General features: G+C 32.4%; 1 protein-coding gene across 1 annotated transcript; it reads right to left on the bottom strand.

Moving 5' to 3' along the window:
* Nucleotides 1–6,240: 6,240 nt before the first annotated feature.
* On the bottom strand, nt 6,241–15,156 carry LOC141899236 (N-alpha-acetyltransferase 25, NatB auxiliary subunit-like). Its single transcript, XM_074785417.1, has 28 exons — nt 15,095–15,156; nt 14,814–14,899; nt 14,501–14,639; nt 14,193–14,389; nt 13,507–13,609; nt 13,310–13,390; nt 13,107–13,218; nt 12,943–13,020; nt 12,702–12,871; nt 12,288–12,400; nt 12,106–12,174; nt 11,891–12,026; nt 11,668–11,757; nt 11,458–11,568; nt 11,314–11,383; nt 10,711–10,810; nt 10,554–10,601; nt 10,358–10,452; nt 10,193–10,251; nt 10,032–10,104; nt 9,882–9,924; nt 8,526–8,759; nt 8,317–8,440; nt 8,177–8,233; nt 7,817–7,908; nt 7,144–7,326; nt 6,697–6,846; nt 6,241–6,410 (listed from the first exon to the last, which is right to left on the bottom strand). The coding sequence occupies exons 1-28, from the start codon at nt 15,147–15,149 to the stop codon at nt 6,282–6,284; spliced, it is 2,997 nt and encodes a 998-aa protein (XP_074641518.1). The 5' UTR covers nt 15,150–15,156; the 3' UTR covers nt 6,241–6,281.
* Between the last annotated feature and the right edge of the window lie 395 nt (nt 15,157–15,551).

Raw genomic sequence — 15,551 nt, 5'->3', positions numbered from 1 at the left:
ATTTAGTATACTAGAACTACAAATTGTTTCTTTAGTTGCTTCGAAAGTTTTTGTAGGCTCGATTGAATTGCAATAAATATAAAAGTGTGTAAAAGGTATTATATTTGAGCTGCCTTCTGCGTTTCCAGTAACTGTAAGTGGTTTAATTCCTAACATTTTAGCCAGTGGTTTGTTTACCATAAATTTATGTTGTTCATTAGATATTTTTATTCTTATTTTATTAGTACTATCAATTTTATTAAATTTAATTTCAAATACAGAAGTGCCCCCGATTTTCAACCGAGCTCTTCTATTAATTTCCTGCGCTAATGATTCTAAATTATATAATCCTGGTTTTAAAAATATATGAAACCATTTATCTTTATTTCTCATATAAATCATAAACCCTCTATGTTCAAAAGTTTTATCCGATATATTATAAAAAGAATTACATAAACTTATATTAACTAATTTTAAATCTACACAATTCTTAAATTCTCTATCTAATTGAACTAGTAAATTATGAGATTTATAATTTGTAAGCCTTCTAGAATCTACAAATATTCTGTATTCTTTTAATTCTACCATTTATTTTACATATTTTCTTATTCGAAATCTATTTCATGGTGCCCTTTTTCATTCTTACCTTTATATACGAAATAGAAATCTCCAGAACATAATTCTTCTAGATCTTCACTTGATAATCTATGAAATCTATCTGGTAAATATGTTCTGAATTTATATGTATTTCCTTTTAATCCTTCATATTCTAAGTGTATAACTAATTTATCTCCATATTTATTAGTAATTGTTTCAATGTTAGTAATTAAATATTTCTTGTGAATTGTTAACTCAGTTAGTTTTTTAAATTTATAATCTACAGATTTGACGCTTGAAGTATCTTTAATTCTATCTAAGAATTCACTGTGTACTTGTTTACTCTCCATTTATTATACAAATTTTTATTGAAATTGATTAACACGCTAGAATCCTTTTCATAATCTCATTTTCTTTTGTTTCTTCTCTTTTGAATTTTATATATTCATCTAAATTGCAACCATAGGCGACTGTGTGGATTCCATCATCTAAAATATATCTTTTATCATCAAATGGGTTTAGACTTATCTTCTCTATCTCTTCAATATACATTTCATGATCTTCAGATCTTAAACATTTCATCTTATGTTTTCTAACTTCTTCATTAAATATACAATTGATGTAATCTTTAAAATGAATATTCTTTTCAACAACGCTTTTGGTAATTCCTTTTAACTTTTTAGCTTCATGAGTTTTAGTTTTATATGAATACATTTTAGATCTAATACCAATGAACTCTATCATTTCTTCACCACCTAATTCATCCTTAAACTTCCCAGGAACTTTTTTATTATCATTGCTAAACAATTCATGATTTTTAGGATAATTACTAAAATCAAAATGGTGTTTTAATGTTTTTAAATCATCAGTTATGTTATCAGTTTTTATCTTTAATATGTAACTGTCGGTATCAAAGTATAGAATTTCTATGTGTTTTTCTCCAAAATGAGGTTGTAGTATATTATAATAAAATTTATACATTAATAATTTTGAAATTTCTAGAACTGATGCACCAACATAAATAGGTTTATTGAACTTCATTGAAGTTCTTTTCATTTTAACTGCTGCTAAATTTTCATCAAATATTCTGTTACCTATAAACTTAGGATATGATTGTAAATGCCTAATTCTTTTACCATTACTGACTAACTCGATATCATTTCTATTTCTAATATTTTCACAAGTCTTACCATAGAATGCATTATTCATTAACTTAAAAAAATCTTTTTCAAAATCAGTTTTAGATTTAGTTCTCTGTGTAGTATTAAAATCTATATATTTTTCTAACCATTTAGATTGACTGAATGAAATATATCTATGTACTTTTTTTAATATCATTCCTTGATTCAAATAAAACTTCAACATTCTATAATGTACTACATAATTATATTTATCTTCTTGAGTTACCATTAACTTTTCAGTATGAATATGATTATCGGGTTTAATTCTTTTTTGATAATTTGATAATTCTTCATGTTTAACAGTTTTATGTTCGGGACAATATGCTAGATTTCTAGATTTGAATTTAATATTTTCAGGGTATTCTAAATCTACAACGAAGAAGTAACCAGTATCTGAATCATCTGCAATATCTAGGATTCTTTTCTTCCAATCAAATTTATCAATTTGTAAAACTTCAGTTATTTCAAACATCCCATAAGGTTGTGGTTCCATCATTGCCCAACCATAAAGATTATTTGCATCTATGTATAATAATTTATATCCAGGATTATCATTTACATTGAAATATCTATCACCTAATACACCTGAAACACCTCCTCTTATAGATTTTTCAAATAATAGTAATTGATCTATATTTGTTAACAAATCCATTTTTATATCTGTAAATTTTAATCCACAATCCCATGTTAATCCTGGTGATGAATAACAATGACAAGGATCAATATTGAAATATTTTAGGTTTACATCTCTAAACCTTTCGAATATATCGGTTAATAATAATACATCTGATTTTAAATATAAATCTACTAATTGCCCATGATTTTCTATTTTGAAATGATTCCAAATATTCAATGTTCTATTATATACTTCATCTTTAACATATTCATTTTTTAATTCATCATAGAATTGTTCTTTCAATAATTCAGTTATTTTAAAATCATTATGATTTTTATAGAAAGAATATGGAATTGCTCCTTTATATCTCATTAATTGAAAATCATCATAATTTGGGTAATATTCTTTTAATATCTTTAATTCGTCATCAACTAATGATTTTGATAAGTTATCTAATGAACTACTTAAAAATCTATATGAATCTATAAATCTTAAGCATCCAAATTGGAAAGATATATAATTCTCAGATGTTTTAGCTAACATTCTAAATTTATAAGTTGGTATTTTATCTTTTGATCTATTTGAATTTAATATTTCTATTTCATTATTGATTTCTTCTATTTTATGACATAACTGTTTGATGAATAAATGCGCGTCATACCCCGATAGATTATGAAATATAATGGGGACAAAATTGATTTTCTTAGCTTGTAAGTTACAATTCTCATGTGCCGCGCCTCTAAACTTTCCATTCAAATGATCATGATCTCTTACTTTTTTATCTTTATAATTGAATATCTTTTCACAATAATAACATTTATCTGCAAACTCAAATTCTTCTTTATCTTCTTCTGTCATAATTATTTCTTTATTTGTATTCAATAATTTACTAAATCTTATTTCATATTCAATTAATAAGTCACAAAAATGATTGATAACATTTTCATTTCTATAATTATAATATTCACTTTCGATTAGTTCTGGATAATTAGATTTAATATATAACCCGAAAGCTGCAGCTGATTGATGAATCTTTTTAATAGTATTTGTTATTGGTGGTTCATCTGAATAATCACTTTCATTAGAATTTAATTTCTTTCTTTTATAATATATATCTTTTCTATCTTTATCTGTTAATTCTTTATTTAATGATTCAAAATCTCCATATATTACAAATGGTACTTTATTTTTGTAATCATATTTTTTGAATTCTAATATTTTATCCTTTTCATTTGGTAAAACTAATTTACAATAATCATGATTATCACATAGTTGTTTATGATTTAATAATGTACTTTCATTACTGAATCTATGTAAACATTTTCTACATAGATATATTTTATGGTGATCATATTCTGATTTGAAAAATAAATCTATTTGTTTAATCCACATGTAATGATTCTCATAATATAGTATATCTATAACATCATTTGAATCATAATCTTTTGATAGGTATAAAGGTTCTAATGTATAATGTTTAATATTATTTCCTTTTGTATTTGGTAATTTGATTAAATCAAATACATTTATCTTTATATTATTATCTCTTTCTATTTTTGGGATGTTTTTAATTCTAACAGGATACTTATCTATCTTATAATTATTTTCAAATGGTTTATAATGAGTTAATCTATAAGTATGTTTATTATAATCTTCAACTGGATGTAAACAACTTATTATAGCCCATAGAAAACATTTATCATCTTCATTTTGTACATTTATTACAGCATTAGTTTTAAATGGTAGTTTAATATAACTTGATGCTTCAATATCTGGTTCTTTATAATATGATAAATTATTTTCATCAATTGGTTTTGATTTAGTTAACTTATTATATTTTGTGTTATAAACATGTAAAGTTATAAATATTATCTCATCAAATATTAAACCAGATCCTTCAAAATATTTCTCTTCTATTTTAGTTTTTACTTCATTATAACATTTATCTAATTTATCATCTATATGTTGTTTAGAAATAATATGTTGTGAATGAGAATTTATATTATATATTGGTTTATCTTCAGATTTTATGAATTTAACTTTAAAAGATATACTTATTTTAGGATATTCAACATTAGTTATTATTTTTATTATTTCTTTCATATTTTCTAAATGTTTTTTATTTTCTTCTAATGTTTTTCCTTTATGAAATTTAAACTCAATAGCTGCTGGACCAATATCACTTTTAAATGCTTCGGTTATCTCTATATCTTTTTTATTATCTAATGAATTAATATAATTTCTTACATCTTCCATATATGGTCTTTTATTGTTTAATTTATTTTTTATTCTTTTAATTGTCTTCTGTTTCTTATCGTTATCATTATCAAAATAATCTTCACCTAAAATATCATTATTCTTATTTCTAATATGACTTATAGATTTTAAATGTTCTTTATAATATCTTTTATCACTGAATGATTGATTACATGTATCACATTTGTATGTTTCTTTTTCATCCTTTAATTCTTCTAATTTATTTTCTAATATATCATCTTTATACTCTAGTTTCAATTTATTCTCTAAATGTGTTCTAGTTTTATTGTGTCTTGCTTTTTGAGACTTGTCTATATCGATATTACATGTTGGGCAGTAGTATTTATTTGCTTCCATTTTAATACTATATTTTTTATTAAAATTGATTTTAGAAGTTCAATGATTTAAATGTTATTCATATATATATGAATAACATTTAAGAGTAATAGGGATAATGGGCTTTCTGGCTAAAGGTTGAATGGGCGGGTGAGTAAAAATGAAAAACATAAAAATAATAACAATTTTTACTTGAATTAGGAGTGAAACTCATGAAAATGAAAAATAAATTCGAGCGTGTGAGAATTTATTTTTCATTTTTATGAGTTTTGCGAGTAATTCAAGTAGAAATTGTTATTATTTTTATGTTTTTCATTTTTACGAGCTCGACCGTTCGACCTTTGGCCTGAAAGCCCATTATCCCTATTACTGAGGGTACACCTTACACTAGGTGTAGTGTTCGAGTAATGAAACCAGTTAAAGAACAAGTTGCCGACGCTGATGGTATTAACTGGGCCATTCTCACGAAACGCCGCATAGTTATGGATCTGCTGCTAACTGATTCACAAAAGTAGAAAATCTCTAACTTTTGTTGAATTCAGATCCGCACTTCACAGCTCGTTTGCGGCATATATGGATTGTCATACTTTCGATCGATGGTTTTCGTATGAGAGCCCGAAAACATGCCTTTATGGCAAAAAAGAATCTTGTCGGTCAACGAAAATATTAGTCTAGAATGTTCATGAGATTTTTGTAAAACCCGCATAGGGGTCGGGAGAATGATATAAGAAAGCTAAAGCGCTGCAAATTCATATGAAATAATTGTTGATAACATTAAGTAAACGAGCTTTTCATAATATGCTTTGAAAAAAATGTCCAATTTTGCTAAGTGGATTATGCATTTTCATTCCATATTATAACCAGGAGAGTGCTAAGAATATATCTACAAGCATCTATTTCTTCGGCAAAATGTTCTTGGGAGTACCCCAGACCCCCCACTTTTGGCTGATGACGGCTGCGTTGTCATTACGGGCCACAAAAATCGTATAAAACAAATTGATAATCATTTCAAGTGGCTTTTCTGAATTAAGGGCACGGTAAAATAGTGAGAGTTACTTGTCGACCGCCCAGTGCTGTTCTTGTCTAGTACCTAGCGGCCATTGTTCCCCAAACAACGAACGCGTAACAACGGCTGGTATTAAGATTAAGAGCTGTCCCTAGATAACGAATCCTCCTCGCTTGCGGGTGTAAGATCAACTCCTGCTTAGAATTGTTTGAAATATTCCACATAAAAACTATAACAAGGTAGTATTTATTTTTATAATGTAAGTTTATTTAGCGCAAACAACAGAGACACCTAGTGTTCATAGTCGGTATCACAGTATAGACTGTTTCAATATAGATAATTCATTGAGTTTCGCGTTCACAAATTCTGATAATTCATTGATTGATTCAGTGAAACTGGTTTTAATTTTACTAGAGATTTCATTCTGTAACGAGTCCAACTGAAAATATAGAAAACACATCGACAGGTTAAACTTCAGTAACACTACAACTTAGTCAGTGACCCGCTGTCTGTGGTTTAGTTTCACGATCGGATATTTTCACAAACTGCAGTTGGTATAAGCCCATCCGATTATAAAAGCTTACCACCAACGATTAGGTAACTAACTTACAACAACTGACTGATTGACCAGGACTGACTGGCCAGCTGATTATCTGACCAGGACTGACTGACTGACCGCTCAAATGCCTGATAATCAGACTGAGCGCTTTATATGAAATATTTACCTGATTTTTATCGTGTTTTTCGTGTATTTTGAGATTTGAGAAATCAATAATCGATATTTGAATATCGTTGAGTTTTATCGATTGTAGTAACGTTCGTCCTATTGTTTCTATACTCGTTATATAATCACTGAATACTTTTATTACTTCCGGCTGAAAATAAAATCACATCAATAAATCGATCATACAGCAGACATGTAACATGTATCATATAGAAGACATGTTTCGTGTATCATCTAGCAGACATTTTACATGTAACATATAGCAGACATGTTACATGTATCATATAGAAGACATGTTACAGGTATCATACAGCAGAAATGTTACATGTATCATACAGCAAACAGACATGTTACATGTATAGCAGACATGTTATATCAGAAGACATGTTACATGTATCTTATAGTAGACATGTAACGTGCACATGTAATATGTCAACTGATCACTTACGACTATTTTTGGTAATTCTTTCTCTTTCTGTTTTCTCTTATTTTTCCTCGAGTTGCCCACAGCTGCAGCAGCTGTGCCGCTTCCTCCAGCCGCAGCGGTTGTCGATGATGATGATGATGTTTTTATGAGAGGCGATAAAATCTGATCACATGATTTCAATACATAAACAACTTGAGCAAACAACTGTAAAATTACGATGAAATTACATTACATCCATCAATCAAACTTCAATAGTCACACCCACGTGTCATATAGCCACAACCCTTCATAAATTATAGCCACACCACCACAAAATACATGTCATATAGACACACCCCACATGTCATATAGCGACACCCCCACATTTCAAATAGCCACACCCCCACAAAATACATGCCATATAGCCACATCCCCACATGCCATATAGACACACCCCCACATGTCATATACACACCCCTACATGGCATATAGACACACCCTCCCCTGTCATATTACATCCATCAATCAAACTTCAATAGACACACCCACGTGTCATATAGCCACACCCCTTCATGTCATATAGCCACACCTGCACATTTCATATAGCCACACCCCCACAAAATACATGCCATATAGCCACATCCCCACATGCCATATAGACACACCCTCCCCTGTCATATAGAAACACACATGCATACACAATCAGAATACTTACTTCTGTAATCAATGTTAAATGTTCCACATGTTCAGCATTGAATTCATGTTCATTGTTTGATGTGAGACTAGATTTATATTTCGTGACCAGTTCTACAAATACCGATATAAAACAGGTTTAAAATCCATACCAGTATCAAACAGATTTAAATGATTACCGATATAAAACAGGTTTAAATCAATACCATTATCAAATGGGTTCAAATCAATACTGGTCGGTATCAAACAGGTTTAAATCAATACCGGTATCTAACGGGTTTAAATCAATACCAGTATCAAATGGGTATAAATCAATACCGGTAATAAGCGTGTTTAAATCAATCACACAACTCTTTCTAAGATATTGTTACCAAAAACTTACTGTGAAGATTTTTGCATAACGAATTGTCATCAATTTCTCTAACTTCGTGTAAATTATCTAAAATAATTACAACAAATAAACAGAGACAAATAATACAGTAACTATAGTAACCGATAAGAGATAAAGGATTGAATTGTTACCTAAACCATCTTCACGTAGTTTCACTGCATAGAATACAATACCGACACAATCGATAAATAAATCACCAATACAATCATATAAATATGCCGAGATCCTCGTTCTGTATGGACCAGTTAACGGGTACTGAAAAACAGCGACATCTACCGGTCATACATCGAGCTACTATCAGCCATTCGTTAGTAGTGACACCCAGTGGCGACATACAGACCTGCTTCGGTTGCGAATAAATTTGTCCGATTTGTTGTAAATGCGAACGTAATTCATTGATTAAACGTTGTATAACGGCAATCATTCCAGCATCACCGCTACCATTCTGCATTGAATTACCAGTAGAGGGTGCCACCGTCGCTGCTTTAGTTACACCAGTAGAGGGCGTCACTGTCACTCGAGTTATACCACTCAATATACGAACAGTTAGATTACGACATTTCAACCAAACTTTCTACAAATAGAAACGATACATGAATATTCAATATTTGTTAACTGGCTGACTGCTGACTGATTAATACCCTAAAGGGCGGGAGATAATTAGATAAATTCCAGTCCAGTGCATCAAATAAACAGGCATCAGGTATAATGAGTCTATCAGTCTTTTATCACACTGTGTTTGACAGTTGCTGCCATCTTACATTAGAGATAAAGACGTTTACAAATTACATCAATACACCGCAGTGCGGTTTATTAGCAAAGTCAATCACCGATTTATGCACCGCACTGCAGTGTAGACGCACTGAAAGGGTTAAGACAACTGAACACAGGAAAATCAAAACAGGCAGAGAAACAAACAGACAGATATACTAATAGACAAACATAAGAGAACGAGACAGACAGAGAAACAAACAGACAGATATACTAATAGACAAACATAAGAGAACGAGACAGACAGAGAAACAAACAGACAGATATACTAATAGACAAACATAAGAGAACGAGACAGACAGAGAAACAAACAGACAGATATACTAATAGACAAACATGAGAGAACGAGACAGACAGAGAAACAAACAGACAGATATACTAATAGACAAACATAAGAGAACGAGACAGACAGAGAAACAAACAGACAGATATACTAATAGACAAACATGAGAGAACGAGACAGACAGAGAAACAAACAGACAGATATACTAATAGACAAACATGAGAGAACGAGACAGACAGAGAAACAAACAGACAGATATACTAATAGACAAACATAAGAGAACGAGACAGACAGAGAAACAAACAGACAGATATACTAATAGACAAACATAAGAGAACGAGACAGACAGAGAAACAAACAGACAGATATACTAATAGACAAACATGAGAGAACGAGACAGACAGAGAAACAAACAGACAGATATACTAATAGACAAACATGAGAGAACGAGACAGACAGAGAAACAAACAGACAGATATACTAATAGACAAACATAAGAGAACGAGACAGACAGAGAAACAAACAGACAGATATACTAATAGACAAACATAAGAGAACGAGACAGACAGAGAAACAAACAGACAGATATACTAATAGACAAACATGAGAGAACGAGACAGACAGAGAAACAAACAAACGCACCTCTTCATTGAATGAATCTAGCTGTAATTCAGGAGTCAATGACCTGAAATAGTAACAATGGTTTATACAGTATCAGCATACAATGAACTGCGGGTAAATATTCTCAGGGAAGGCAGTAAGCGAGTTCCGGGACAGTCGGAGTAGTCATACCTGTTTATATTATCACATGTATTCAACACTTGAAAATCTCGATTATCGATCAACTCTTCCCAATTAGTTTCATCTATGAACAATTCATTCATTCATGCATTATCATATATACGTAGTCAGAAACACGATGAAATTCTACTGAAAATCATATGAATTTTTACCGTTTTCGGGATCGACGTCTAACAACGATTCATTCGTGTGTTGATCGGTCTCATTAGTACTGGAATATATACAATACACAATATATGTAATATACGCACTACTGCCAATACATCAGAGATATTTTAGCAATAAAAACACCAGAGGTATACTAGTGTGGTACTTACTCAGTTAACAGTTCAATCATCAATTCTTCAGCGGTATAACTGGCGAACTGTACTGATTTTTGAAGCCTTTGTTGAAACTTTACGAATTCGTTGATCTATAAAATCATAAACATCATTAATTCTGATAGAAACCAAATTTCTGATATTTCTGATATAAGATGTAAATGTTGTATCAAATCGATATAAAAATGAATACCTTTGAGAATGATCCGTATTTATATGAGGAAATCAAATAATCTGACGTCTAAAATAGATATACACAGCATTATAACGGTCAATACTAACTACAGCAAGAGGGCGCTACTGTAGATACTGTAGAATACAGCTAGGGGTGCTGCAGTTAAATTACTTACATCTTTATAATTACTGGAGAAGAATTTTAGTCCCATGTTATTGATAAATGAAGCACAGGCCAAATGTCCGAGTCTGGCAGCGTGACTATGAACTAAATACCTACAATACACCCAAATCACAAATATAAACATAACTAGTCTAGGGGGGGTAATCGAAAATCAATATCGTATATGTATCGTATTTCTTACCCTAAGTGTATCGTATTTCTTACCCTAAGTGTATCGTATTTCTTATCCTAAGTGTATCGTATTTCTTACCCTAAGTGTATCGTATTTCTGACCCTAAGTGTATCGTATTTCTGACCCTAAGTGTATCGTATTTCTGACCCTAAGTGTATCGTATTTCTGACCCTAAGTGTATCGTATTTCTTACCCTAAGTGTATCGCATTTCCAACCCTAAGTGTATCGTACTTCTTACCCTAAGTGTATCGTACTTCTTACCCTAAGTGCATCATATTTCTTACCCTAAGTGTATCATATTTCTGACCATAAGTGTATCGTATTTCTTACCCTAAGTGTATCGCATTTCTAACCCTAAGTGTATCGTACTTCTTACCCTAAGTGCATCATATTTCTTACCCTAAGTGTATCATATTTCTTACCCAAGTGTATCGTATTGTATGTGTTTAATTTCTAGACTCTCAAACAACGAATACGCTGGACTGAAGGCACCTGAAAATATAAATTCAACCAAACAATAGCAGTGAATGTATGAATTATCACATCGAGAGGTACCCAACACTCACCAATTATACAATATAATCTTATTAGGATTATTTTCACACGGAAATTGGAGGGACTCGACTTTAATCCAGATTCCAGTAGAATTATATTCTTCCAAATATACATCACATCATCTACAGATAGAATAATTAAGTCCAGATTCAAAATGACTCATGATTCATAGTGTTACGAACAGAGATGATTGATTGATTGATTGATTGATTGATATTTACCAGTTTTAATCCATAAATCGTACAATAATAACGCTGCTAGTATCAGATATAAATCGCCGGGCTGATAATCAGTGGGCAATAAATCTTTACCTGCAAAAAAATTGCAATAAATGTCTCATTCACACGGTGAATCTGAGAGATTCCTAAATACCTGACTAAATAACTTATCGAATTTAATAGAATCTTGGAATCCCAGTGATTCTTAAATACCTGACCCACTTACCGAATCTAATAGCATCTTGGAATCTGAGTGAAAATTGTTGAACTAATGAAACTTTCTCCGTAACATTCAGAGTTTGATGTAAATCGATGTATCGCTCTAATTGTAAAATTGTTAAATGTAACTGCATTTGTTTCACCTAAAATAATAATATAAAGCCTTAATATCAGATATGAATAAAAAAATTTCTAATAAAAAATATTGCATATAAAACTTACATCGGTCGGATATTTCAATTCATTCAAATCGGAATTTAATCCGATTTCTTCCATCATTGAGAAAATAACCTGAAAAAACGAGAAAATTATTTTCAATTTCAATTGATTTTGAAAACAATGTCATTTAGAGACACAGTTCATCACATCACAAATACAGTTCATTGTTCGTTTTAATTACAAACCTGTTTTTGTTCGTCTTTTGTCAGATCATCGAAATAAATTTTCACATCTTCAAAGCAGCAAAATTTTGTTCCAAATCTCTGGATATATTTCACGATCAGCGAAAACATCGTTTCTGTAAATATTCAGTCAATAGATCATGAAGGGGCGGAGTTACGCAAGATGATTGACAGACAGGTTACAGGGGGGGGTGGAGACAGTGATGATCGACCAACAGGTTGAAGGGGAGACAGTAAGGATTTATTGACAGGCAGGTTGAAGGGGCCGAGACAGTGATTGACAGGCAGGTTGAAGAGGGGTTACACGAGATGACTGACTGACAGGCAGGAAGCCGAGACAGTGATGATTGACTGACAGATTGGCGGGGTTACACAAGATGATTGACAGGCAGGATGAAGGGGCGGAGACTGGCTGACCTGTTATAGTCGTAAGATGCTGCTGCTGTTTATGCTGATGAATATACTCTAATTGAGCGAGATACGGGCCGCGTATTGAACTGTGTTTATCGATTGTATTAGTAATAAACTGCCACACTACATCACTACAAGCGTCATCAGCTGTAGCAGTTGTGGCGCCATCTATCACCCTGTAAAAACACCAATACTGATTAACAGTAGCACATATCAATACAATTCAATAAAGCTGAATTGAACGTACCCATCTTTGATAGTCTCTTGAAGAACCATCTGCAGGCCCGATCTGATGTACGCTCTCCAGTAATTCCATGCATCTGGACTGAAAATCACAAGATAGAAGGAGCCAGTTAGTATAGATAATAGTGACTATGTCGTCTGATAGAGGGAGCCAATTTATTCCAGTACCTGTGTTCCAGTAATTGATGATAAACTGAGTTTAATTCTTGCCATCTGTTTAACTTTTCTAAAATCTCAGCGGTTTTTATTGATTTGAAATCTAATTCACTCACTAATCTATCTGTAATATATCATTCAATCAATCACTATCACAGTAATACGCAGTAATACACAGTAATACGCAGTAGTGTATGCGTGTAAATTATACTAACCTCCTAATTCACTGTTTATTACTTGTAATACTTTCTCGTAATTTGACTGTAGTTCTAATATTATTAAATACATCTGGACTTCTACAAATAGAAAATAAAACATGTTGTTTTGAAACGATTTCAGACACATGCACAGACAGACAGTCAGCTGGACAGATAAGACAGACAGATGCCCTGGCCAGACATGGTACTCGTACCGGCTTCAGCTTCAGGTTTTTGACCATTAAAGAATTTATCAGCCATCCGTTCGGCTAACGTTAAAAACATCGATTTCTTCTTTTCATCCTTCGCAGCGTGAGCCTGAAATATACAACAAACATAAATCTACAAGTGGTAGGAATCAGCCCATAGATTTAATGTAGCATATTGGTATTCAGAGTGGCAGGAATGGGTATTCAGACTGGTAGGAACAGGTATTCAGACTGACAGGAATGGGAATTCAGACTGGCAGGAATGGGTATTCTGAGTGGCGGGAATGGGTATTCAGACTGGCGGGAATGGGTATTCAGACTGACAGGAATGGGTATTCAGACTGGCAGGAATGGGTATTCTGAGTGGCGGGAATGGGTATTCAGACTGACAGGAACGGGTATTGAGACTGGTAGGAACGGGTATTCTGAGTGGCAGGAATGGGTATTCTGAGTGGCAGGAATGGGTATTCAGACTGGCAGGAACGAGTATTCAGAGTGGCAGGAATGGGTATTCTGAGTGGCAGGAACGAGTATTCAGAGTGGAAGGAACGGGTATTAAGACTGGCAGGAATGGGTATTCAGACTGGCAGGAATGGGAGTTCAGACTGACTGACAGGAATGGGCATTCAGCTGCATGTGAGCTTTATAGAGACTGATGGGGATGAAGGGGGTTGGAAGGAATCCTAAATTACCTGCATGACAATACTCATCAACGCCCAGAAATAATACGGGTTTTTATCCGGCCGTATTTTATGAAGCGTCATCGCAGTTTGCTGCTGTTTCTGGAAACTTCCGATTCTAACATACGCCATAAACAGAGCCGATAACAGATCCTCATTGGCTGGTTTACATTTAACAGCATTCTCGTACATATCAGCGACTAAGTCTACTGAAAACGAAAAATACCAAACAGATTTAACACTCTCACTTCAGATTTAACTCAAATAAAGTTAAAAGAAGTGAAACTGTCATTTCACTCCTTCTTGGGCTGATAACTTACATTTGTTCATTTCACCGTAGCATATCGTCATAGCTTGTAGTGTAGCATCATCTGTCGGGTTTAAACGATGAACTTCGCGCAATAATTCAACGCTCAAATCATATTTACCCAATCTTAACAAACCTAACGCTTTCAATGCCTGAAACATAAAACACACAAACTATCACTGTCAATGGAGGTGAGCTGTCAATGTCACAATAATGTCAATGCCACAATTGCTGTTACAAATGTCATGGTATCAGTGAGTGACACGGACATGCTGTCATCAGTCACTTGTATCGTTAGGTGAAATTATCGCATTGTCTTGACTTACCTTCGCGCAATGAACATCTTTATTCTTTTTCAATATTTTCTCAGATTCAGAAACCGCTTTTTTATAATTCTTATTATCTAAATAATCTGAAATACACGCAGAAAACTCTCAGATATTTACCGACCAGGCGCAGTAAACACAGACTAAAGTAATCACTGTTTATACTCGAATTCCGTTTATATTTACTCGTAAAATGTACAGATTGAAGTTCGAGGAAATAAAAATTAGTTTTAAAGATCATTTGCTTTTATCTATGATGTTATTCAATCAATAAAAACTACCGTAAATCTGTCTCAAACGACGTTCACTATTGGAATCTGACATGCCGGACGCCATTACACGACTGCGCACCGGACTAAAACCGATTCCAACCGCACCGGCCTGAATACACCTGAAATTTAGATCAACGTTTAAAGTCCTTTAGATTTATGCGAAAAATTTAAGAAAAACCTACGGTATATAAGGATTACAAGGAAAATATCAGGTTTAAATGGTGTGACGAGTAATAAACGTTTAAATGAATAATTTGGTGTATTACGTACTATATTTGCGCTCGTCGATAATTAGTGCAATTATGTCGAACTAATTATCGACGAGCGCAAATGTAAAGCGTTATACACTAAATTATTCATTGAAATGTCCATAACACAATTAAAAATTGAAATCTGACTTTTGTTTTTATAATTTCTGTAAACCGTGATTTTTTTCAAAACAATACGAAATAAAATTTATAGATTT

The sequence above is a fragment of the Tubulanus polymorphus genome, chromosome 2, assembly GCF_964204645.1.
Source record: "Tubulanus polymorphus chromosome 2, tnTubPoly1.2, whole genome shotgun sequence".
Classification (NCBI taxonomy): domain Eukaryota; kingdom Metazoa; phylum Nemertea; class Palaeonemertea; order Tubulaniformes; family Tubulanidae; genus Tubulanus; species Tubulanus polymorphus.
The sequence above is the reverse complement of the archived record's forward strand: the minus strand, read 5'-3'. Positions and strand labels throughout refer to the sequence as shown.